Genomic DNA, 24,213 nt, shown 5'->3' with positions numbered 1-24,213 from the left:
ACAAAGCTTTAGTTTCGTATGAAACCAGACATCCTGCCTTACTTCCCCGCGATCACTGGATATCGCGCCTCATCGTTCAGCATTCTCATCAGTTTGGACACCCAGGAGTGGCAGCGACAGTGGCGAAAACAAGAACAAAGTACTGGATAGTTCGAGGTCACGATCTTGCGAAGTCAGTAAAGTTCCGTTGTGTGGTTTGCCGTGAAATTGGAGCAAAAGTTGAATCACAAGTCATGGGTGATTTACCTCAAAGTCGTCTGGCACCGTCTACTCCACCATTTCACCACACGTCGTGTGATTACTTTGGCCCCTACCGCGTCCGGATCAGCCGCAACAAGATTGTCAAGCACTATGCTGTGATTTTTACATGCTTAAACACGAGAGCAGTTCATCTTGAACTGGCAGCGGATTGCACGACGATGGAATTTATGCAAGTTCTCAGACGATTCTATGCATTAAGAGGGGTACCCACGTTGATGATAAGCGACAATGGCTCCCAGTTAGTTGGCGCAGAACGAGAGCTGCGAGAGATGATTAAGGGACTGGATACCGAGAAGTTACAAGAATTCTCCGCAGAAAGAGGAATGAAGTGGCAGTTCACGACCCCGTCAGCTCCACACCAGAATGGTTGTGCGGAATCCTTAGTAAAGAGTTGCAAGATCGGCTTAAAGAAGGCAATTGGCGAGCAAGTACTCACCCCGCTGGAACTACAGACGTGTCTCGTTGAAGTTGCAAATTTAGTCAACCAGCGTCCGATAGGCCGAATCCCCAGTGACCCCGACGATGGTTCATATCTTTGTCCTAACGACATGTTACTTAGAAGAGCATCGTCTACCGTTCCACAAGGACTATTCAGGCACTCGCAGAAGCCCCGGCACAGAGTTGAATTTGTCCAGAAAATAGTCGACTCGTTTTGGACCCGCTGGACAAGAGATGTCTTCCCGTCACTACTACCAAGGAAACAGTGGCATGCAGAGAAACGCAATGTTCGAGTTGATGACTTTGTGATCGTGCAAACCTCAAGTGCAATTCGTGGAACCTGGAATGTTGGCCGAGTAGTCAGTGTCTACCCCGGAGAGGATGGCAAGGTCAGAAACGTGAAAGTCAAAACCCGGACTGGAGAGTACGAGAGGCCTATTACTAAGATTGCTGTAATATACCCGGCAGAAGGGTACGGAGAGCATCATAAGTGAAGATGAGAGCTAACGCCCTCATCGTGGCGGAGAGTGTTTCAATGAAGAACAGTGTTTTGCGTGACATTTCGTGTGACGTTTTGTTATTGATTTGTGTTACTGATTTTAATAGTTTAATATTACACTTTCTATCTTACATGATTGACATTGCAATTTGAGCAGCTTGATGTAGGAATCGTTTTTCTCAGTAGTTTTACACGTGTCGGAATGGATAGCTTCCAGTTTTAAAGGTTTTTTGCAGTCTAATTGGACTCTGGAATCCCGTCACGAAGTGAGTCAGTTTAAGTTGGTTTTTTTTCCGTTTTCTAAGGCTTTGTTTCTTTAAGTTGTTTCCTTTGATTTCTGGTAGTGTAATTTCGGTAATCGACCGCATGTGATTAACAATTGTGTAATACCGCGTGGTTTACTCAGTGAAATCTGTTCGCGTTTCTTGGTTTATACGATGTATTAAGGCCCTTTATTTTCGGTTAGTTGCTTTTGTTTAAGTGTATCATTTGTTGTGTTTATTTCAGATCGAATAAAATTCTTATTTATACGATTCACGGGAAATCAGAGTCAAGGGTATTTTTAGCAGTTTTCGTCCGACGGACCAATGTTCCCCTAAACCTCTGGGAGGCCTTCAGTGTCATGAAGTCCTAAGTCCCTCTGTATTTCAGCCTGGAGCCCTACAGGCTCCCTAACCACAACTTTTTAAAATCTGTTTGGTGTTTTTTTATCTTTTATTTTTATCTTTATTTTTATGATTTTTTTTATTTATTTTTTTTCTTTTCGTAGCCTTTGGGCGTCGCAGTGGAGGACCCCCTACCAAAAGAGACCTCAACAGCATGCACTGCATTGTTCTCAAGACGATATTGCAAAATGCTCTCTGCTTTGGACTTTGTTCCACAACATTTAAAGCAGTGATTGACAGTTTAACTTGTACTTGAAAGGGAAGAAGTTTTCCCTTCAATTCTACGTAAAATGTCTGTCTTTTTTATATGTTGATTTCCAGTTTACAGTTGCTGCACTGTGAAAGACCCGATAATTTTTTTTTTCAGATAATTTTGTTTGTATAATGGCGGGAAAATTCCTGCACGTGATGGCGTTCTTTTCAACCAATCACATGGCGCAGCTGTGACTACTAATTCGCAAAGTGTGTACACGTGGAAATTTCATTCGGCGATCGATCGAATCAGAGAGAAAGTAACAAAATGGCGTTTTCGTTAGATCTTAAGCGAATATTGATCAGTGACAGCGTTGATAGCTGCTGCAAAGCAATTCTCGAAGCGAATGGCATCGCTGTGGATTTAAAAACAAAGCTCACCAAAGAAGAGCTTCTCGCAGAAATACCGGTAAGAGAAAGTCGATCGACATGCACCGACAAAATTAGCGTTCTTAATCGATTTATCTTTGGTTTTTACCGGGCTGATCTTTTCTGTTTCAGAACTATGATGGTCTGATTGTTCGATCAGCTACTAAGGTGACTGCAGAAGTGATCAAGGCTGGAAAAAAACTCAAAATCATCGGTCGCGCAGGAACAGGCGTTGACAACATCGATATTCCAGTAGCTTCACTTCAAGGAATTATTGTTATGAAGTAAGCTCAAGTTAAATAGCCGTGAATTATTTAATCTCTCCCTGTTGTTTTATGGTTTCCAGGAAAGTTGAAGTAATCTTTGAAGTATCTTTTCCTCTTTTTCTTCGATGTGCAATGATTTTCCGTAGAGTTGTGTACGAATTTTGTACAAATTCGTTAGAATATTGTGCGGGTAAAATTTTAGCTTATAAGCTGGCACTCATACACAACGAAACAACGTTCATCGTGATAGTTCTCTAAGATCAGAATTCCACTATAAAAGCGAATCGAGGACTTCTTGACAGGACAGGAGTTTGTTCCAATTCACTGGGACTGGTGTGACTTTCCTAGGTTGTGTGGAATCACGACTCGTTTGTAAAAGTACTGAGGTGTAAAATTTCGTCACATCACGAGGCTGCCGATCGTTTGTAACGGTTTTCTGGAGGAAAATCCTTCACAAAATAGAAACAGATTGAACCAAACCTGGGAAAGTATTTTTTTGTAGGTTTTTTTCTTATTTTCGATGATCTGAATTTGTTGCCTTGAACAATTAACTTAATTCCACAACCAAAATTGATTAAGGCCGGGCGTGTTCATAGTCATGAAATTTATTCATACCTGAGGAGTTGGTTAACTGTCGCACATTTTGGGGTATTTTGCAACTTTGCATCCATCGATTAGTGCTAAAAACAAGGACTGTGCTATTTGGAAATTGTTGGAGATCTGACTGTTTTTTCAAGGAAAGGAAACTAAATAAAATTATCAATACCTTCCCCCACTAAGAAATTACCCCAGGGATAATTACAGAATTTTATAACGCTTTTACCGGTCGGTAAAACGCAGCTAATGGAACATGACATCCCTTGAGGGTTAGGCTGTGTACGTTCGTCACGCAATCCAGTAGGATTAAACAATAGTACAATACTGAATGCTCAATTCATGAATGAACTTTCCCTTATTCTAGCAGTTAGCACAAACACTATTCATGTCTGTAATTTAGCTTCTATCTTGCGGTTTAATCTAGCAAAATATCTTAGCTTCTCCTAGATTGGCCCATATATTTGTTAGCCCCATTCATTGCTAACAAGCTCTCCACGTTGCGTCTATTTAGTTCATAGTACAGCTGTACCTATTGGTCGAACTTTGAGACACTGCCTTGCTTTGTAAATCTCAATGCACTGTCAGAGGGCATTATCCTGGCAGCTTGCACGAGAGTGCACAGTTGGTAACAATTTAGCTCTAAAATTTCCCTTCTATTTGTTATTTGTCAATTAACTGGGGTCACTCCTTGCAGTTCAGTTAAGTCTGCATAGAGACTTTCCCAGCCCCAAGCTTTGGCATGTTACTTTGTGTCTTGCCATCTTATATCCCAGCCTTTACCTTGTCCAATCCAGCCTGTCCTGTGCTGGGGAGATTAAGGCTCTGCCAATACTCGTTCGATTCCCACGTTAGTGGGGGAATAAGCTAAGTGAGGCTTTTAGTTTGTGCACCTATCATGAAGTCACATCAAACCTGCTACAGGGCTGTGTCCCCCTCAATTACGCCATGTTGTTTGTGTATTTTGTGTTGACCTTTCATCTGGTTGCGTTACATTCTACTCTTAGTTTGCATGAATAGCGGAATAGTGACATTGATGTTTTCTTAACCTGATAACATATTTATGAAGTTCTGTCTCTAGGCTTCTTTATTTTGTGTCCTTAACCTTCAGAAGTTTTATCTTTACACCACTATGACACTGTTATTCCAACACATTTAATCTACTACCTCTCCCATGGAAGGGTTTTTGCTTAAATTTGATTTTTCCCCCGCCCTATGGAGATTCCTGACTGTCTTTAGACTTTCTGGGAACCTTTTCTGTCTTATTTTTTAAGTATGACCTACCTTATGATTGGTAAGAATTTTTTTCTGGAGCTGTGCAAATTGAGGGTAGTTTAACAGCACCTGTTACAACAATCAATAGTACAGCAGTAGCCTAATGGCTTGTTGGGCTGAACCAATGGGGATCATGCAGTCAAGGTTCTTCGAACTCTGGCTGGTGTCACTGTGTTGTGTTCTTAAGCAGAACAGTTTGCTCTCACAGTTTCTCTCCACCCAGTTGTATATTAAAAGGGAACCAGCAAATTAATGCTGGTGGGTAACCCTGTGAAAAAAACCACCATTCCATGCCAGTTGTTATGGAAACCAGAGATTGCCAGTTAAACACAGACTTTGCATGTATCGCTTTCCCTATCTCTGACAGCATTTTCTTAATGGACATTTTTTTTGTCTTTTTGTAGCACACCAGGTGGCAACACAATAAGTGCTGCTGAACAGACTTGTGTACTTATCAGCTCTCTTGCAAGGTATGATATTGGCTGTTCACAAGTAGTCTGTAGTTGTCAAATGTTTGTTGTCAATCCTATAGTGTCAGGACTTCTTTAGATTTCTGAACATACAAGGATTTTTTATAAGTCAGTTGAGAGTATTTTTAATCAACATTTCTTATTTCCAGTCTCTGTCTAGTCCCAATGGTGTGTTTAAAATTCCAAAATCTTCAAGACAAAAAGGAATCAACTTAATAATTATTACAGTGACCAATCTCCTCAAATTTGTATGGAGTTTGCATGTAATGTGAAACATAGACATTTTAGGTTTAAACGCTTGGCTTAAGTTTATTTTCAGGAGATCAAAGTTTTGAGACCTTCATTGCATTGAGGCATTAAGTCTATGTATTAAATTCAAGACCATTGGCATGTTTCTTTTCTCGGCAGACATATTCCACAGGCTGCTGCATCCATGAAAGAAGGAAAATGGGACAGAAAGAAGGTACGATTAACCGTTTTTTGAAACACGGTTCTCTATGTGTTAAACACTTTCAGATCCAAGGTGAACAACATTTAGCTTAGGCCATGTATCCTTTACTTGTAAACAGAATTATATTACACATCATTCTGTAATCAGAGAAAATCGTTACTAGTAATTAAAAATATGTTGTCTTTGTGTATGTACCCGACCAAATGTTCATAGCTAACTTGAAAAGTAATTTAAGGTTATCATCAAGGAGAACTTGTCTTTTAATTTTGAGCTTGGTAGTCCTGGATAAGATTTGTTGATCTAATATATATTTAATCCACCTTTTTTAGTACATGGGAACTGAGTTGCTTGGCAAGACCCTTGCAATTGTTGGATTAGGAAGGATTGGCAGAGAAGTAGCTCATCGAATGCAGTCTTATGGGGTGACGGTGAGAATACTATCATCTAGAGGGAAATAAACACCTGATTGTAATTCATTCTAAACAACATTCAGGACAATTATATTATGAACATGTCATGTAATGTTCCAGAAAATACCCCTCTCACAGAAGCTCTTTAGTTTTAGAAACCCCCCCCCCCCCAACACCCTGGAAATTCTAGTTTAGCTTCATACCTTCCTTGACATTTTTTTGCTTTTGAACCCCCCCCCCCCCTGCCCCCCACTTTCCCCCTCAGAATTTCCATTAACCTCCCTCAGGGTGGGAACTGCATATTGTGCACTGACACAGTTGTATAGAAAATAGTAAATTACGAGCTGACTCTGGTAGGGCCAGATGGGTGGACACAGCTATTCAGTCCTAAAAAAGCCATCCAGCTGACACACATCAGCTAATTTTTACAGCTTATGGAGGGTTGATGGTTTACCAAAGCAGTGATGCCATTGACCAATATTGTTGCTCCTGCATGCTGCTCACCCAAACAATTCAAGAATGCCACTGCTATAAGCAAGTAGTAAATCAGTTTTTCAAAATTGTTTCTAGCTAAGAGTAATTTAAACTTATTATTTTTCCAATCAGACCATTGGTTATGATCCACTTGTTCCTGCTGATGAAGCAGCAAAGTATAACATTGAGTGGATGGAGCTCGACCAACTGTGGCCCAAAGCTGACTACATTACAGTGCACACTCCTCTTATTCCACAAACAAAAGGTACATGTAGGTGCGATTTTGATTATTAACCCCTTCAAGTTGAAAAGGAAGTCCAACCAATTTTCTGGGTAATAGTTTTGAGTATGTGCATGAAATCATAAAGTGTTATTAGATGGTTTTTTTTCTTGATTGTGGTCTTCTCTATAGGTTTTTGCAATCCAAGTGCACTTTTGAGCAAAATAAGAATTATTTCAACGAAATTACAAATCAAGTGGATGAGAGTTTAATTTATCACAGTCCAAGAAATTATGAAAAGACTGATGTTTATTATTCTTACTACTTACAAATTTTATTATACATAATTCATCTGTGATGTTTTCGCACAGGTCTCTTGGGTGATAAAACATTCCCACTCTGTAAAAAGGGTGTCTATGTGGTGAACTGTGCACGTGGCGGCATTATTGATGAGGCTTCACTGTTGAAGGCCCTGGAGTCAGGACAGTGTGGCGGAGCAGGGTTGGATGTGTTTGAGAGTGAACCTCCAACTGGTGAGTTACCTTACAGTTTAAAATGTAACGCAGATAATAAGATTTTCAATTGAGTATCGAAAAACCAAAACCAAATGTAATCACTGCTCTAACCAGTCACAAAGAGCACAGACAGTACAGTGTACCAATCACAACCGAAAGTTATTACATGAAGGTCACGTATTATGCATGGGAAAATGTGTGCGAATGAGTTACAATTGGTTTTGGTTTTACAAGTTTCTGATTGGATGAAAAAGTGGTCTGAGTTTTTTAAGCCAATCATGTAGGGAAGTAATGTAAATGAAAGCATTTCTTTCATGGTTTCTTATAATTGTTTACAGGAGTATCAGCGCAGTTGGTCCAGCATCCTAACGTAATAGCCTGTCCTCATCTTGGTGCCAGCACAGTTGAAGCACAGACCAGAGTTGCGAAAGAGATTGCTGAGCAGTTTGTAGATGCCGTACAGGGAAAGGCACTCTTTGGTGTGGTGAGTGATCATAACTTAATTTTTTTTAGTGTTTGCTTGTTGCAGTAAGTTTTCTTGGAGAGAATGTTTCAGAGATAAGTTAATATGGAGTAATCTGTATGATGCACGTTTATAGTTAGTAATGTATTGTGATCAAACTCTTATTACTCCTTACTTGTAATTTTGATACCTTTACTGTAAAACATGTAGGGATGAGAAATACAGAAAATGGTTAACTAGGTCATACTGTTGAAAGTTATTTGAGTTGTTGCACATCACTCCTCCCCAGCCATCAGTGGGTAAGGAGCATTGTATGACAAGCAATGTTGGCTGTGTAGGAGACTAACACGGTTGTGATGAATCACCAAGTTTTTGTTACTAAATAAATATTAATAAAAAGACGTGTGGAAACCGGTCAGGATGATCACCAGTATCTTCAGCTTGAAATTGAATGTTTCTTTGTTTGCATTTTACCATAGATCAATGCAGCATTCTTGACAGAAGCCCTGAAGCCCCATGCACAGCCCTGGTTAAGTTTGGGAGATAAACTTGGAAAGGTTGCTGCATGCCTTGCTCAAGGAAAAATCTCCAAGGTAACAGTGACAACACATGGTGCCGAAATGAAGTCTACAGGTCGCTACATCACTGCTGCAGTGTCAGCAGGAATTATTGGAGGAAATGATATTAATTTGGTAAACTCTGCTGTCGTTGCCAAAGAGAAAGGATTTGAGGTATACATTAATCCCTGAATTCAAATTGAATTATTAGCCTTTGACACTTTTAGAAAGTCGTTGTGTTGTATGTGGTCATGTTGTATGTGCCATGTTAGCAATTTTAGAAACTTTGATGAAATCCTCGGGTTCATTGTCTGTGCAGATCATTTTAATGTGGAAATTGTAGTTAACTATTTGGTGCTCAATGTATGGTAATAAGGGAAATGACTGAGTACATGTATTCGACAGCTTAACTCATAAAGCATTTTGAGGGTACTGTACATGTATTTGGAACCATGGGTTTTGATGTTGTCATTAGGAGGATGGAGGGGATGGGAGAAGCATTACTGAGTCCCATACATACCTAAAAGTCCAATCTCCCCTTCCCTGGGTCACACAAAAGCCTGAACATTTATTAACGTGTTTGTGTGTTTTTGCAACTGAATCAGACACTTAACAGCTATAATTACGATTAATATTTATATGACTGTGATAATTATTTATGATACTGACTCAATAATATTATAATATTAATTTGCGGTCTTCACTCATTTCTCTTTTCTCCTTTATACAAGGTATCGTGCAACCATGTTGATGCTGTAGGGCTCCCTTACACTGCTGCAGTGTCAGTCACAGTCAACAGTGATGGCAAAGATACCACAGTAACAGGAGCAGTGGTTGGTGTTGGTGTTCCTGTGCTAGTCAAGTACAATAGCCTGGTGTTCAGTGGTGCTGTGTCACTGTCTGGAAACTTGTCCTTTGTCAAAGGAAATCCCGGAAAGGTTTTGGCTGAAATTGTGCCTAAGTTTGGTGATAATGGTGCAATCAACTACGTCCATGTTGCAGGGGGTGGTGCGGAGAGCATTGTCATCATCTGCACCTCATCTCCAATCTCTGCCAATTGCCCATGTGTTTCATTGTAATTGTGGTCAGGTCTTGGAGATCGCTAACAAGTCTCTTTTGTAGTCTTGAGTTGGATTGTCATGGAATGCTTCTCACCTGGACAAGTTGCGTGACAACCCAGTTAAGAATTGTGAAAGACACAAGGTGGTCGTGAGGTTTCATTGAAACAACGTGAACATAGTTTGACTCTGCCAAAATAATTGACTAATGACATGTTAGAATGTATCAAATTGATGTATCCAAACAAGATTTTTTTTTAAGAGTGGATTCTTCATGAACTGACACGAAGATGCTGGTTTCACTTTGCTGAAATAGAGGGTGAAGATGTAGAAGTGCTTTAGTAGAAGCTTTGTTGTAACTTCAGGGTGAAGTTTGTTTGACTTAATTTCAAGCACAAGCATAATATTATACATCACATGAGGCACGAAGTGGACAGATTGAGAACAGTGTGGCTTGAAATTAATCAACAAGGGAGCATTTGCTTCTCCATCAGCTGACAATTGAGCTGCTGTACAAGACCGATAAACAACCTGAAGTTGAGATTATTTATTATTTTATGTCAAATTTCCTGTTCAGTATATACATGTATCTTGTACAACAGTTCCTTCTGTGTTTTGTGTTCTGGAGGTTACAAGTTCTAATAAACTAAATTAAAACTATATAATAATTATTATAGTTTGTTAGGTAAGTTATGTGATGGTGCAACTAAACAAAGCCAGTCTATGAGTGAGTGATTTTTTCCCCTTGCCTTGTTACATCCTTCCTGTCACAGACATAATAATGGCTTGGTAATAACATTATTGTTACTTTAATAAATCTCTCTCATTAGGTAATTAATGAGCCATATCAAAAACCCAACTTGACCCCCAAGACATAGGGGAATATAGAAAACATTAGCCTGAGAAAAGCTATTCTTTATGTCTTCACTATTTTACAGCTTATTTAAAAAGGACGTATTTTCACTTCAATAAATACTGTACTGTTGTGAGATAGCTTCGTAAATACTTGTGTTGAGCGCGCTGCCATTTGAGACCTTCAAGGTTAAAATAGGACAGTTTCTAAATGTCGGATTCTTATGATAACTTCTTTTTTGCATTCTCAAACTGTATTGTGCCAAAAAAATAAAATAATAAATAATAACACCCTTTTAAAAGGTAGTAGTGCAATAGAAGCTTGCAATAAATTTTCTGCTTTATAATATAAATACGTAAGCCAGTCAAGATTTGCATCCTGCGACATTTAAGTTCAAAGTCTCACTGATAACTTAATATAATGCTGTTATGGCCATCAACCTGATTACTTCAACTTTCTTATTCATGAGTTATTACTTCATGTTCCAGGTTCTCATATAGAAGCATAACCACTCCGACTTGAACCTCCTCCACATAGTTCTCTAAGTGAATGAGACGTAAACACACAGCCATCCTTAAAAATAAAACATCAGGATAATTTTAAACAGTACAGTGAAGGTGGCTGGTGGTGGAACATTGAAGTTGAGGGGAAACAAAACTCAATGTTTCCCACAGGTACAGTCATTAAGAGTTTAGTAGTTATACTTCCCAACTCAAAAATAGAAAAAAAACTTCAAAAAATGATATGCTTGTTGCCTGCTGACACTACAAATTTGTCACAGTATCAAGGTGCACGACAGGATCATGTGCACGTCGAAAGTTCAAGTTGTTGTTTCCCTAGGGAGTTAGTTTAGTTTTGATCCATGCAAGTGACACAGTTCTCCTCCATTCAGAAAACGTATCTGAGTTGCGAGGTATAGCAATTATTACTGAAGTCATGAGTGGCGGGGAAATGTCCACTACTAGCCACTGATACAGAGGGGAACAGTATCATTTTGTTTTAGTGTTTACCAAACTGTCAAGTTCCCCAATTACAGCCTCTATTTTATTCTCACATAATTTATGAGGTTGAGATATTTTAATTTTTGACAGTTTATTTTTTAATTAATATCATATCTGTCATTGATTGTCAATATTGTTGGCTTTTCTGTGGGAGAGGGAAAAAGATGCACTTATGCACTTTAAGTGAATTACAGTTAAACCCTGCTATTTCGAACTCTCAGGGGAAATGAAAAATAGTTCAAAATAACGGGAGTTCGAAATAGCTGATAGTAAATGACTGAAGGGCAAATCCAAGGGAAATGGTTTTGAGTTCGAAATAACAGAGAATTCAAAATAACCAAGTTCGAATTAGCGGGGTACAGCTGTATCTGATTTAGGCCCCCGGGTAAACAACACGAAAACTATACATACTGTACTACTTACAGTAAAACTACCACAAAGTAACACACCTTTACTAAATAAGGGAAGTCTGCCCAAAATGAGTAGTTTGGAAAAACCTCTTTTCCCTCAACTTGTCTGGCATACTTGTTAAACAAAATTCCACAAATGATGTAAGCAATTAAGAGACAGGAAAACCTGGAAAAGAAAGGTTTACAATGCAATACAGAAAACAATATTACCTAAGGATATCAGTTTTCACTAGCACAATCTTAAACCTCTCCCTTTGGTATGTAGTAGAGCTCGGTAACTTATCACTCAGGCAGACACCTCCTTAATATGTACACACTTTCCAGTACTTTATAATGTGAACATCATTTGACTAAAGATAGATTGCTTAGTCACGTTCAACCCACTGTGCAAACTTTACCCATTTTGCAGACACTTCTGTAAAATATACACCTAATTAATATGGGCCACTCTAAAAGCACTAATGCCCAGGGATATATAGGGGGCTCCACCTGAAAGGGCGATGACAAATGGTCCTGCAAAAATCATGGATCTTGCAAAATTGCCATGAATTTCACTACTCTAACTTGCAGTCTTGTATTTTTTTTAGCAGTTACGTGTATCTCACGGTCTCAATTTTTTTCACAAAGCTGGCTTAGTAAAGTCTTGAAGACTGTATCGATTTGTTTGTTAATGTTTACTTTATTAATGTCTGAACATCTTAGAGGCTTTAACATCTTACACTCTCATTGAACCACTTTAAAGTCATGGGGCTCTGGCTTGTAAAGAAAATTGTTAGTCTCGCCTTCTTGCAAAATCTTGCATTTTGCACTTTTCACTTTCTATAAGAGAGTAGATAGGTAGGTAAAGTCTGCATATGAGCCAAGTGGCCCATTAGGCTGGTGCTTATCTCCAGTTTCTGTAGGATGAAGTGACTAGGAGTATTTCTACTCCCAGAGAGTAGCGCTAAGTATTTATTAATAAATTCCTTTCAAAATATCTCAAACAAACACACTCGTCTGGTAAATGACTAATTTATCCAAGAACTTACTCAATTCAGGGGTATAGAAGAGGGAACATTAAAAGAGAGAACACTGCTTTGGGGAATCATTTTTGAAAAGGCTACATTTTCTGTCAAAACTGGCAATAAAAGGGTAAGGATTTGCACCCTGGGGCACAGCCTCCACCTATAAATCATTGTAAGTTGAGTGTGGGGTAATAAAGACTGTTTGTCTACAACTGTCAGGCATGCAACATTTGTATGACATGCAATAGTAATGACTTGGGCACAAATTGTTTTAGCAACATGTCCAGTAGTTCATGTACATTAGGGGTGGCAAATGGTCCTTTAAAAACCAATGGTCTCGCAAAATTTTCGCCAAATTTCACGGGTCTCACAATCTCGTCTTTTAGCGGTTATGTGCGTCTCGCAGTCTCGATTTTTCTCACAAAGCTGTCTCGCAGTCTCAATTTTTTTCAAGGCTAAGAAAGTCGTTAAGTACTGATTTGCTTTTTTTTGTTGTTTTTATAAAGTTAAATGACATCACAACATCTTAGAACCTGGACGTCTTTAGTTTGCATTTAAAACACTTTGAAGTCTTGGTCTCACAATTGAAGAAATCAAAATGTCTTGGGCTCGCAAAGAAAAACGCTAATCTTGTCGTCTCGCAAAGTCTCGCGTTTACCATTCGCCACCCCTTACATTCTGCCATGTACTATCTTAAAGGCTAGTTTATAAATAGTCTGTTACATCACAACAGAATTGACTGTCCATATGTGATGACTAGAATGCTTCCTATACTCAATCCAGTAGAAGATGTAGAAGATGGGCAAGCATATTTCGAATGTAAAACAGTTGTCTGAAAATAAATAAACACACAGAGAGTCATGAGCAGATTTCACCTCGGTTGTTAAAAGTGAAAAACAAAATAACACTTTTTCTACAAAAATGTCAATTTAAGTATGCTATAATTGAATACTGTCAGTACGTACATGCTTATTTGTAGAGACATCAAAGTCCACGGGATCAACTCTACCTTCTACTGTTTTATCACATTGCAATGCCACATTGAACTCAGATTTGTTTCAAAAAAAAAAATGTATTCAAATAACATATTGTTAATTAAGAAGGCAACATACATGTAAACCATCCCATAGTTTCTCTCAGGTGCTAATGTTCTAAGCAAAATACTTCAGCATGTCGAGTACATGTATGTTTTGACTGAAAGTCTAGAGTATCGCAAACTTGTAAAATGTAAAATTGGGATTTAGATTCTGCATGCACTATGATTGACTTAAGTCTCAAACTTTGTTGAACTTTTTTTGTTTTCCTGCATACATGTGTCATGAAGCACATAAATTTAAAGAAACCAAAGTCACGAATATAAATTTATTAGTTTACTGTCTAAAACTCACCAAGTGTAGCTCCCCACCTGCATCTATAATATTTCTTACTTATTTCTCTCTTGTTCGCAAATTCCAGTCATGTTTTATAACATTTTAGTACATTAGAATACATGTTTTTGACTTCTTGAATTGATAATTAAAAGCATGACGGAAGCAGTCAATTTTCATTTTGTTACTTTATAGTGAAAATTAGAAAATTGCACGTAATTGAGTTCAGCAGTTAGACAGTTAGAACAAAAATTAGTTCACATTTATAAGGACAAACGTTTTCATATTCATAATATAAAATAACATGACTGTCACAATAAATTCTTTATACGTCGATAATGCTGGTGCTGTATATGTCAAAACACATCTCCCATTCTCTCCAAGTACACAGTCAGATGTGCTCTGTAATGCCACTTTAAAATAGACAACCTTAGTCAATATCGTCTGCTCAGAACAAGCCTGTCAGGAAAAGATAAAAATGAAGAATGTTTCACAATGAATGCAATTCAAGTAATAGTAACTGGACTGAGACAGAGTGGAGAACAATTCAGGGAATAATCGACCGTGAAGCAGAAGGCCGATTTGAAATTACGAGCACGATTACCCCCAGAATTGTATGACATGAGGTCCATTTCTAATTGATCATATCTACAATCATGGACAAAAGTGTTGAAACATTTGAGCAAAACAAATGCTTTCTTTCAGCATCCTTCTGTAATTGAAAAAAAACATCTTTATTGTCAATAGCCAAACCCCCCTCTCCCCCTTTTCAATGTTGAAATATGCTCCATGGACACTGTCATGTGGTTACAACATTGAAAAGGGGAGAGGGGGTTGAAATGTGAAAATTGGAGATTGAAAAACTCACACGTCCAACGAAACAGGTTTTTTTCGGGGGAGCGTCTCAACTGCTTTTGTCCATGATTGTAGATAGCAAATTTCAGAATTAAAAATGTCTTTTGAGACTTCTTTTCAGTGAAAAAGTTAGTAGTGCTTTTCATAAGTTTTAAAAACTGTAGGAAACATTGAGAAGGAAGCCATGTAATTGATGTGTGAATGGTGTTGGTATCCAATTACAAAAAGTTCAAATTGGATACCTGTAATTGGACACCCAAGTGATCGCACTTGGGTGTCAAGGGAACTCCTCACTGATTGATAATATCATAATGTTGCTTTTTTTATTATGCTAGTTTGAACAATTTTGTGGTTTATCAATACAATACATACACAGTTAGCTACTAACAGACCCTAAAAATTAACAGGTAATGGTGCTGATGTCTCATTGTAAACCATCTTATGTTCAGTTGTTTTCTGTAAATAGTGTGCAATAATAAACTTGACTGGACTGGACTGATATTCACATCTGATTATCTGATTTTCCAAGGGTACATCAGGATCTTATCCAATATCTTAATCCTCAAACAACCTTGCCAAGATCTTTCTTAGGTAAAGTCTGCATATGACCCATTAGTGGCCCATCAGGCCAGTGCTTATCTCCAGTTTCGTAACATGCAGTGGCTAGGAGCATTTCTGCTCCACCCTAGATGGGACACTAGTCCATTGCAGGGTTACCCCCAGCATTACATTCACTGGTACCCATTTATACACCTGGGTGGAGAGAGGCACTGTGAGAGCAAAGTGTCTTGCCCAAGAATACAACACAATGTCCCCAGCCAGGGCTTGAATCCGGACCGCTCGATCCCGAATCAGGCGCACTAATCATGAGGCCACTGCCACCACCTCCAACTAAGATCTTTAAGGTCTTGCTAAAAGTGAAGAACAGTTCCCAAAAGATATTGTCGGTGGTCCATTGGACAACTGTCAGTCGACTGTTGGCCACTGTCGGTCAACTGTCAGCCAACTGTTGGCTGTCTATCGACCAACTGTCGACCGACAGTTGGCCGACAGTTGGCTGGCAGTCGGCCAACAGTTAGGTAACAGTCGGCTGACAAATGGCCAACAGTCAGCTGACAGTTGCCAAAAAGATGAACAGTAACGTGTTTTGGGTATTATGTGTTTAAGGTCACTTTTTGGCCTACTTAATACTGTTGGCCAACTGTCAGTAATGTGACCATAATGTGCTGGTAACATGCTGGCCGACAGTTGGCCGAGAGGTTACCACTAACCGAAAATGGGAGCCTTTGTTCAGTATACCAAGCTCTCAGTGTTTCCAAACCTTATTAGGGGCACTTATTAGAAGGTCAATTTTCACCAAACCTGATTCGCATCTTTTTTTTTCTTTCGCCAACATTTGTTGAGACTAACTTATGCTTTCACACTGTCAAAATTACGTTAATACATTCCAGATTAAAGCACACTTGTCTTGTGACAAACATGGGGTCACTGTACTTACTGCTACATCAGTACAAGCTGTTCCATTCAGTGTATACGAGTCACAGGGATTCCAGCTGAATTTGAATTCCTTTTTATTACAAGGAATATCTTGAAACCTGAGACAAAAGAGGCTTAGAAGCTTATAAAATCTCTATAACGTGTTACGAGAGCCAAATCCGACGATCACATACCAGAATTCTTACCTTGCTTTTCCACCTGTACCTGCCAGTTTCTTGAGACTTATTTCTCCTTCATCTGTCGAACAGCTACACTGATCTATTGTTTTACACTCCTTCACACTTAAAACGACCTTTGACAACGACCAAACGGCGATAAATCGTAACACCAAGTGAATCATCTGATCCGCCATATTACCCTCGACTTCGTGTCGACTGAGGTCAACCTGGTCATGGTTCAAACGGATCCCGTCCCCAGGGTTATCCCTAGGGCTAGCTAAGATCCCGACCTTCTGAACGGGTCTGGGCGTTCCAGCAAGTATTTTAGGTAATTCTGGTTGTTTTCTCCGAATAGCTATTGCCCGAAAGGCAGTCTTTCAGTTGGCAAAATCGCTGTTACAAAAGGAGGATGTTTTCCGGAGCATCCACTGCAAAACGCAGAGTTCGGACTGTGGACCAGGGGTAAAATGCAGACTGCAGACTTTTTCACTGAATCGAGTTAGGTTTTCTATCATTGATAGCTAACCGTAAACAGGGTAACCTGACTGATAAACAGGCTAACCGGAGCGCTATTCGGGCTAACCGGAGGGCAGACTTTCTTTCTAATTAGCCTGAATAACCCTGTTTACGGTGAACACTTGATAATGGAAATAACACGATACAGCTGTATGTACATAAAAAAATTCTGAAATCTGCAGGCTGCATGTTACCCCTTGTCTGCATGCAGTGTGCATTTTATATTGTATAATGTTGTAGGCGTAAACGGGGAAGGGGTAGGGAGGTAAAAATTAAAACGCGAGGATGGAGGAATCCATCCACACTTTGACTCCTCCTCCCCCGTGTAACGCCTGCTAGGCAGGCTAGTTTTATGCATCTTCCAGACGAGCAACATTGTTATCTTCGTCTGACATTTAATGCGTCTTATTTTCCGTATTTCCCTGGACACAAAATACAACTAGAGCGCATTGTTCATCATATACAGTTCTACACACCCATTATTCGTCTGCCTAGCTATGTAAATACGGCCTAAGGATCGAGAAAATACTTCTATATCGAGCACCGGCTTTAAGGAAACCTTTCTAAGGTGGCACCTCCGGTATGGAGATATTTCCCTTAAATAGACACCTACTGATAAACAATAAACAACAACACAAACAATTAAAACATAATTTATTAACGCACTAATCACCTAAATACCCTATAAGAAGAATAGAATAAAAATACATCTATGAATGCAGTAAAAAGTAACAAAAACTTTGTACCATAAGCATCAACTTCATTGTGTGTATAGTTTATGGTTCTCTTTTTTCAATGATATTTGTCAGGGACATTTCTCATCAATTGGGACCCCAAGAGAAGAAATGAAACTACTAATGGGAACAAAGCAGGTTATAGTGTCTGTTGTTCTTGCTCAGTTCCTAAAATCAGTGTTAAACTTCTCCATACTATACTATCAACGATATCTTTAATTTTCCTTGGGAAAACTCGCACAAATTTACCACAGAGGATTAAAGAGAAATTAAACGTTCACTGTCGTGCTACTCGGCCCTGTTTCCTTTTGGGATTCGGGAATACTCGAATACTGCAATCGTTTACAACTGGGACAGCATGTAGCCATTATCAGTCCGCATCCAACCTGCAAGAGGAAATGCAGTCATCACGATGTTATGATACTTCGGGGATCATTTCTAAAGAAAAGACAAAAGAGTTCAACTAATAAGCCCCTTCAACTTTTAATTGTTACGCTAATCTCGTTTCTAGGACTTCCGTTTCCATCGTTAGCATCAAAGCGTCAGAAGGCTCTGAGCACGAGAGGGAAGTTCTCATTCTTTAACCTCGATTTATATTTAAGGGTTCTTGGGTTCTCCCTTCCAGGGGGGAGTAGAAATACTCCTAGTCGCTTCATGCTACGGAAACCGGGATAAGCTCCAACCTGATGGGTCACTTGGCTCGTATGCAGACTTAAACTACCTTTAACTAAGGGTTCTTGAAAACTCGAGGGATAGACAGCACTTTCATCACATATTTAGCTGGGATTAAGTCACAAAACTGCCCCTCATCCCTTCTCCAGGGGGAGTATAATCTCGTTCCCAGATCTCTTGTGGGTGGCGTTTTGCCCAAAAGAGATCTGGCAACTAGTTTAAGAGCTAGTGGTAGCCTCTAATTCATCCTACTCAAACCGAGGTTAACACCGACAGAAACCATGAACAGATGTCCAGATCTAGTAACTTAAGAGTAAGTGCTATTCACAGTAAGAAGATGTGTTATCATTCTCCAGGTGATCTCTCGTAGCCATAATTTGGAACGTCACGTAACGGTAAGCAAACCACAACGGCAACGGCAACGAAAACGCCGTCAAACAAAAGATTTAATGAGTAAAACAATAGCTGTGCACGTGCGATATAAATCTTTGTACATTTCTTGGCCGTCCTCTGCAAAACAACAACGTGAAATGACCGAGTTTTGGGTATTTTAAAGAACGTGAGCCACGACGGCTAATTTTTCGTATTTTCTTCTAGAATTATTCGCTGGCGTCACATCTTAAGTTTGAGTAGGGTTTTAGACCACTCGGCTTGCTGAACAGTTCTAGATAATTGATAATTTCAAAAGTAAAATTTAAGTCCATTTTTTTCCAGCCGTCGTCCTTGGCGTTGCCGACGTCATTGCTTAAGCTCCCTATTGGCGTGATGCGCGACAACCAACTTAAAAGGGCGTAGTCACTCTTCTCACCTGTATAGTTGTACACATAGATGGTTTCGGACCTCCGCTAGGCAGCTTGTAACGCAAGTAAACGATAAAAACAACGAAAGCAAAAATCAGGAAACCAGCAACAGATCCAATACTGCAAAAGATGTAAAATACAGGATAAAATGTCTTTTATTACAATTCAAGGGATTTCCAGCTAATGGTGTTCTAATTCTCGGCAAAAAGGAATCATAAAACGTTGATTTCTCTCTTAACAAGCTGGTCTTTTCTTGTAGTGCACCTGTGTCAGGTTTAAGTCCTCATTTGTTTTACTAGAAACCTGTTGTAAGCATACGGTCAGCGGGGGAGTAGTGCAAAAAACGGGAGAGAGAGGAAAGTAGAATAGGAATGCGGAACGAGAAAGTGCTACTTGCTCAATACTTCCCCACCACGTTTCCGCGCTGCTCCACAGCTAACCGAACGCAGCTATTTCACTAGTTAGAGCAGGTTTTATTCTCGGCTGTCTCTCGGCTACACCATGTAAATTATAGCCAATTATTAGATGCGTGCAGCTTCTTCACTTGATGCCAGAGAGATGACCAGTCGTTCGGTATCGCTTGTGGCTGGTCTTCCAGCACAACTCAGAAGTCTTCTCAAGCCCTGTTATCACCAGTGAAACATGTTAATTAAGAAAGTCAAGTTAAAGATGGTACAAAACAGGGCTTATAACAAGCGATTTCGCATTCATACTCACACTATACCCACGACTGCGCCAGTACTCAAACCACTACACTTTCCAGGGCATGCGCACTTGGAGTACAATGTCGTTGATTGCAAGGCAAACAAAATAGACCATTTTCGAACAAAGTTTAGTAAACACCCCAACCGAACTGACTGATTAAAACCAAATTCTATCGAAAACATTATAAGAAGTAATTGTACTAACAAAAGTAATTAAAATTCATTCTCCAATCTTAATACACATCTAACACAGCAAGCGTACTTACAAATAACTTTGAGGCAAATACGTTTCTCATCGGATCCACTCGCCCTTCTGCCGTTTCATCACACACAAGGGCAATGATGGTGTTTCTGTCATCGAAAAGTACATGAGAACAAAAAGGTAATTAATGTCGAGGTAATTAGAGGCGAGGTAGAGCGGTAGAGCGAAACGTAACTGGATTTGCACTCACTAAACTGCAGGATTAGTTGGAAAAACTCACGCCACGTTTCCATCCAGTCAGAAGTAAAACCAAAACCAATCGTCACACGTTTTCCCGCGCTTTGCGTCAGCTACATGTCCTTCGAGTTTTGGTTGGTTCACTGGATTGTCTGTGTTCTTTGTAATTGGCTAGAGTGATTAATTTGGTTTTGGTTTTGCGACACTCAGTTCAAAACTTCGATAAAACTGTTGTTTGATCTAGCTAACATAAACGAATACGCAAGATGAAACTGCATTGAGCTTCACATACAACACTATTTTGCGACTGTGCCTCGGGCTGAATCTCAATCCAGGATGATTCACGATTAATTATACACATCCTTCTGCAATAGACCTGGGGAAACCTGGTTGTTCTAAAAAGAAACTCTAACAGGGCAGACACTAGTCTAAAATGTCAGCCATTTCCCGCCCTCAGCCTAATTCCCGGGCGATTAGGCTAAGGGTGGGAGATGATTGACATTTCAGGTTAGGCAGACACGCGTCTCTCCATGATTTGAGCGCGTTGCGCGTTTAGAATATAGATGGGCTTGTACATCGCACTCGAAAACTTACGTTTTGCAATCTAACTAAGAAGCAATGCGTGCCCTGTTTCCCAACAAGCGCCTGGGAGCGAGGCAGACAAAAGTGCGTAACAGGTCGACGAAAAGAAAAAACAATAAATAAACTGTTTAACCTAAGTGGTTACATTTGTTTGTTAGTGGCTACACCGTAAGTCAGCTGGCATTGTCCATTCTTGAGAACACAGTCCGACAACTTTTGTTCCCCAATGTCGACGTAGAAAGTCCCAAACCCAGATATCTCTTGAATCTTGCACACCTGGAAAAGAAATGCATTTTGATCTATTTGTCATATTGCTGGATACTCTCCAGAACAGCGCACACGCTAACAAACCACTTCACACGACGTCTTACTATGAACTGAACTTTGTTTCTCGCAAAAACTCTGAGGGGACAGCATTTCATAATCTATGATTTCAGACTGTTAACAGTGCAATGCTCCCCGCGATTAATGAGCGAAGACCGCTGTTTTCATGTTGAATGCATGGCAACTAATGTCTTTGTTGCGGAGGAAGAGAGAGAGAGAAAGGGGGGGGGGGAGTGAATTATAGTGGAGAGTAAAGAGTGACACACGAGCGCAAAGCACGTCAAGAGAGAAAAACCAGTTTATTGATCGGAATATTATTAGGTATAAACAGATATAAACAGACTAGACCTAAAGAGTAAGGAGATCTAAGGACGCAATGAGGACACGTTCTGTAACTTAGCAACCACACTGACCAGGAAACCACGGACTCACTCAACTCACCGCAACGTCTTTGCAGCCATTCGCTGTTGTTTGGTTAGGGAGACGTTTAGCTGTCCACGAATCGCAGGGATTCCATCGGTAAGAGTCATTCGTCTGACCTGGAACGTCTGGAGAAGCTGCCTCTGGAATGCTGAATCTGTTAAATGAATGCAATTCAGTATGGAAGACAGAGACAGATGCCGAAGGTTATCTTTCCATCAGTTCCCCTTGGAGATGACGTATGTCCCATCGCAGGCAAACAAAAAGAAATTAAGGTCCCCCCCCCCCCTAGAATCCCATCAGTATAGCACTGTGAGAACTGAAAGAGTACCCCTGTCACGCGGTGGAGTACGTGACTCACTGCCTGCCTGGCTGCATCTTACCACCACCACCACCACCAACAACAACAACATCTTGGGGCCCAACATCTTTATTCACTCGTTCATTTGCAGTTTTATAAAAACAGATATAAATAAAAGGACAGAAAAGAAATATACAGTTTGAGACTGAAATAACCCGAACGTTTTCTGGTCAGTCTCCAGTTATTGTAAGGTTTCTATAGATATTTAAGAGAATACAGTACTCTTAAGAGAAGACATGCGAACGTGGTATGCAGAGAGTAAAAAAATTTTACTTGTTTAGAGACGTTGAAGGCAAGCTAAGTGGGGGTATTGTCTCAGAGAATAGTCGCGGTGTAAGCTATTGTCATCGCAAAGCTTCGAAAGGGAAAAAGCGATATTTTGATCTAATTAGGGTAAGGGTTTCAAGACGCACGTTGCAGACCCATCCAAATTTGCGGGAAGCATAATTCAGACTTGGATAGCTCCTAGTCATCTCCAACATCCACTGTGACAATACAACAAACGCCGGGTGTCCACAATCCCGACCCTACCTCAACAAAATTTGCATAACTAGACTGTAAACCAAACACACGCTAGTAAAAGGGGGGGGGTACGGGGGAGAAGGGGGACGGGGGGAGGGGAGGGAAGGAGAGAGCTCCTCATAACCCCTTGCATATTCCTTTTTTTCAAAGGAAAATGATCCAAGTTTATTCTGTATTTTCGTACAAAATTTGGGCGCCAGTGCAAATACGTATATACCGACTGGGTCGGCAGGTGGTGACTGGGAATTAAGAAATAGTGTATTTCTAGACCTGTCTACTTCTAGGGGAATGGCACGGTGATTGCGGTTGCACTTTCGTAGCTTATGGTATAAAGCCCTGAACCTTTATATCGTGCACCCTGCAGGGGAATAGGTCTCATCACTGATTACATAACCCGTGTAAAGATCTATAAACAACTACACTTTCATCTGCAAGTTGGAGTGAAATGTTTCAGCGCCAGGTTAATCGATCGGTTAAACGCTAACTTTGTCATCATCACATACATCAGCTTCAGTACCAACCAATAGAGTTTCGTAACGATTTTTTCTTTCTATACATTTACGTAAAACCTCACATGCCCTGATGCTTTGCGTTTTATTACTCGTGTAAATGCTACAAATTTTCTTCAACGGCTACATGCTTACCTCGGCCGGTCATCTACGCTCTCTCCTGCAAGGCTCCTCAGGTTGATCTCTCCTTCATCCGTTGAGCAGCGGCAGGAATCAATCTTGGTACACTTCTTCAGCCCTTGAACAGGAGCTGAAGCCAGCAAAACTGCAAGAAGGAGGAAAACTACCTCCATCATGGAGAAGCCACCGTCGTCACGCAAGTCTGGATCATTTGGATGCGTGACGCGGGAAATGTTGTTTGTGGGCTTATTAAGACAAAGACGTAGAAGTCGCTAAAGTTTGCTCGGGGAAAAATGGATCTAAAGCCAAACAAAAGCAGCATATCATTTGAGTCAGCAGATTGAAAGGTATCAAGACAGAAAAGCAAAGAAAACTCTTGTCTGTATATCATTCATTGGCTAGCGCGGTGGGGCATTAACTGATAAAGTTATGCAACATTCATGCATATTTAATTGCGCTAGGAGAAAGATCAAGAACTGGACGTTTTCATAAAGATGATGGCCTATATTGCTGGGGCCACGCGTTGTCTGACATCACCCTAGGCCCCTAGTGTGTTTCCATTCGTGTCCTCTATCCAGGTTTAAGTCGCAACCTTTCAAGGAAATAAAACATCTGATTTCCTTTAGCCTGTCCCATAGAATGAGGAATCAATCGTTTTGAAGGGTTATTGTTCATCACGGCACAGGTATCGCGAGCTGGAAGCCGTGAACTTGATGACATTGAATAACGGCGTAAATGTAAGAGTTTGTATGGGAATGTAACCATCGTATGTGACAGCTCAAAATATGGAAAAGAAGGTAAATAAAAACGACTTACTTCGATTTTTCTATGTGTTACTTTTGTTTCATCGTTTTACTCTCGACGGAAATTGAAATTCTCTGAAATCGCGTTGAAATGGCCCCAAAACGGCTGAGCCCTAGTGTTGAGGTCTGTTGTTTTAGGCTGAATTTTAACATATCGAAATTGTTTATTAAGCAGATTATGGTACATTTTGAAAAAGGCTTCTCATAGAAGCCCTACCTCATTCTAGTCTATTCTGTGGCCAAAGTATAGCCCCCTGTAATTTTCGAGATCTGTTATTGTATCACACCTTATGAAACCTTTTAACTTGTTCATCCTAAAATGAGG

General features: G+C 40.0%; 3 protein-coding genes across 3 annotated transcripts; 1 reads left to right on the top strand and 2 right to left on the bottom strand.

Moving 5' to 3' along the window:
• The first annotated feature begins 2,363 nt into the window (after positions 1–2,363).
• Positions 2,364–9,908, top strand: LOC145488638 (D-3-phosphoglycerate dehydrogenase-like). The gene is made up of 10 exons (XM_081467542.1): positions 2,364–2,524; positions 2,617–2,768; positions 5,024–5,089; positions 5,498–5,552; positions 5,870–5,968; positions 6,557–6,689; positions 7,016–7,177; positions 7,498–7,643; positions 8,102–8,353; positions 8,911–9,908. The coding sequence occupies exons 1-10, from the start codon at positions 2,384–2,386 to the stop codon at positions 9,256–9,258; spliced, it is 1,554 nt and encodes a 517-aa protein (XP_081323668.1). The 5' UTR covers positions 2,364–2,383; the 3' UTR covers positions 9,259–9,908.
• Positions 9,909–10,102: 194 nt separating this feature from the next.
• Positions 10,103–23,326, bottom strand: LOC145486735 (uncharacterized). The gene is made up of 11 exons (XM_081465447.1): positions 23,101–23,326; positions 21,595–21,730; positions 20,975–21,105; positions 20,075–20,159; positions 19,822–19,898; positions 19,113–19,224; positions 17,905–18,018; positions 13,471–13,560; positions 13,255–13,337; positions 11,541–11,667; positions 10,103–10,663 (listed from the first exon to the last, which is right to left on the bottom strand). The coding sequence occupies exons 1-11, from the start codon at positions 23,259–23,261 to the stop codon at positions 10,583–10,585; spliced, it is 1,197 nt and encodes a 398-aa protein (XP_081321573.1). The 5' UTR covers positions 23,262–23,326; the 3' UTR covers positions 10,103–10,582.
• On the bottom strand, positions 13,550–16,603 carry LOC145488670 (uncharacterized). Its single transcript, XM_081467592.1, has 3 exons — positions 16,410–16,603; positions 16,226–16,322; positions 13,550–14,331 (listed from the first exon to the last, which is right to left on the bottom strand). The coding sequence occupies exons 1-3, from the start codon at positions 16,574–16,576 to the stop codon at positions 14,125–14,127; spliced, it is 471 nt and encodes a 156-aa protein (XP_081323718.1). The 5' UTR covers positions 16,577–16,603; the 3' UTR covers positions 13,550–14,124.
• Positions 23,327–24,213: the final 887 nt, after the last annotated feature.

This window comes from Orbicella franksi, chromosome 5 (assembly GCF_964199315.1).
Source record: "Orbicella franksi chromosome 5, jaOrbFran1.1, whole genome shotgun sequence".
Lineage (NCBI taxonomy): Eukaryota > Metazoa > Cnidaria > Anthozoa > Scleractinia > Merulinidae > Orbicella > Orbicella franksi.
Note: the sequence above shows the minus strand (reverse complement) of the source record. Positions and strands in the feature narration are given on the sequence as shown.

Excerpts from the sequence above, each read along its gene's own strand:
- LOC145488638 (XM_081467542.1), top strand. The coding sequence starts at position 2,384 with ATGGCGTTTTCGTTAGATCTTAAGCGAATATTGATCAGTGACAGCGTT. Across the intron at positions 5,090-5,497 it reads CTTATCAGCTCTCTTGCAAG|ACATATTCCACAGGCTGCTG; the intron begins GTATGATATTGG and ends TTTTCTCGGCAG. Across the intron at positions 7,178-7,497 it reads TGAGAGTGAACCTCCAACTG|GAGTATCAGCGCAGTTGGTC; the intron begins GTGAGTTACCTT and ends AATTGTTTACAG.
- LOC145488670 (XM_081467592.1), bottom strand. The coding sequence starts at position 16,576 with ATGGCGGATCAGATGATTCACTTGGTGTTACGATTTATCGCCGTTTGG. Across the intron at positions 16,323-16,409 it reads GGTACAGGTGGAAAAGCAAG|GTTTCAAGATATTCCTTGTA; the intron begins GTAAGAATTCTG and ends CTTTTGTCTCAG. Across the intron at positions 14,332-16,225 it reads CAGCTTGTACTGATGTAGCA|GCTTGTTCTGAGCAGACGAT; the intron begins GTAAGTACAGTG and ends TTTTCCTGACAG.
- LOC145486735 (XM_081465447.1), bottom strand. The coding sequence starts at position 23,261 with ATGATGGAGGTAGTTTTCCTCCTTCTTGCAGTTTTGCTGGCTTCAGCT. Across the intron at positions 18,019-19,112 it reads CTATGTGTACAACTATACAG|GTTGGATGCGGACTGATAAT; the intron begins GTGAGAAGAGTG and ends TTCCTCTTGCAG. Across the intron at positions 13,561-17,904 it reads GTAGCACGACAGTGAACGTT|AAATCTGAGTTCAATGTGGC; the intron begins TAATTTCTCTTT and ends TTTTTTTGAAAC.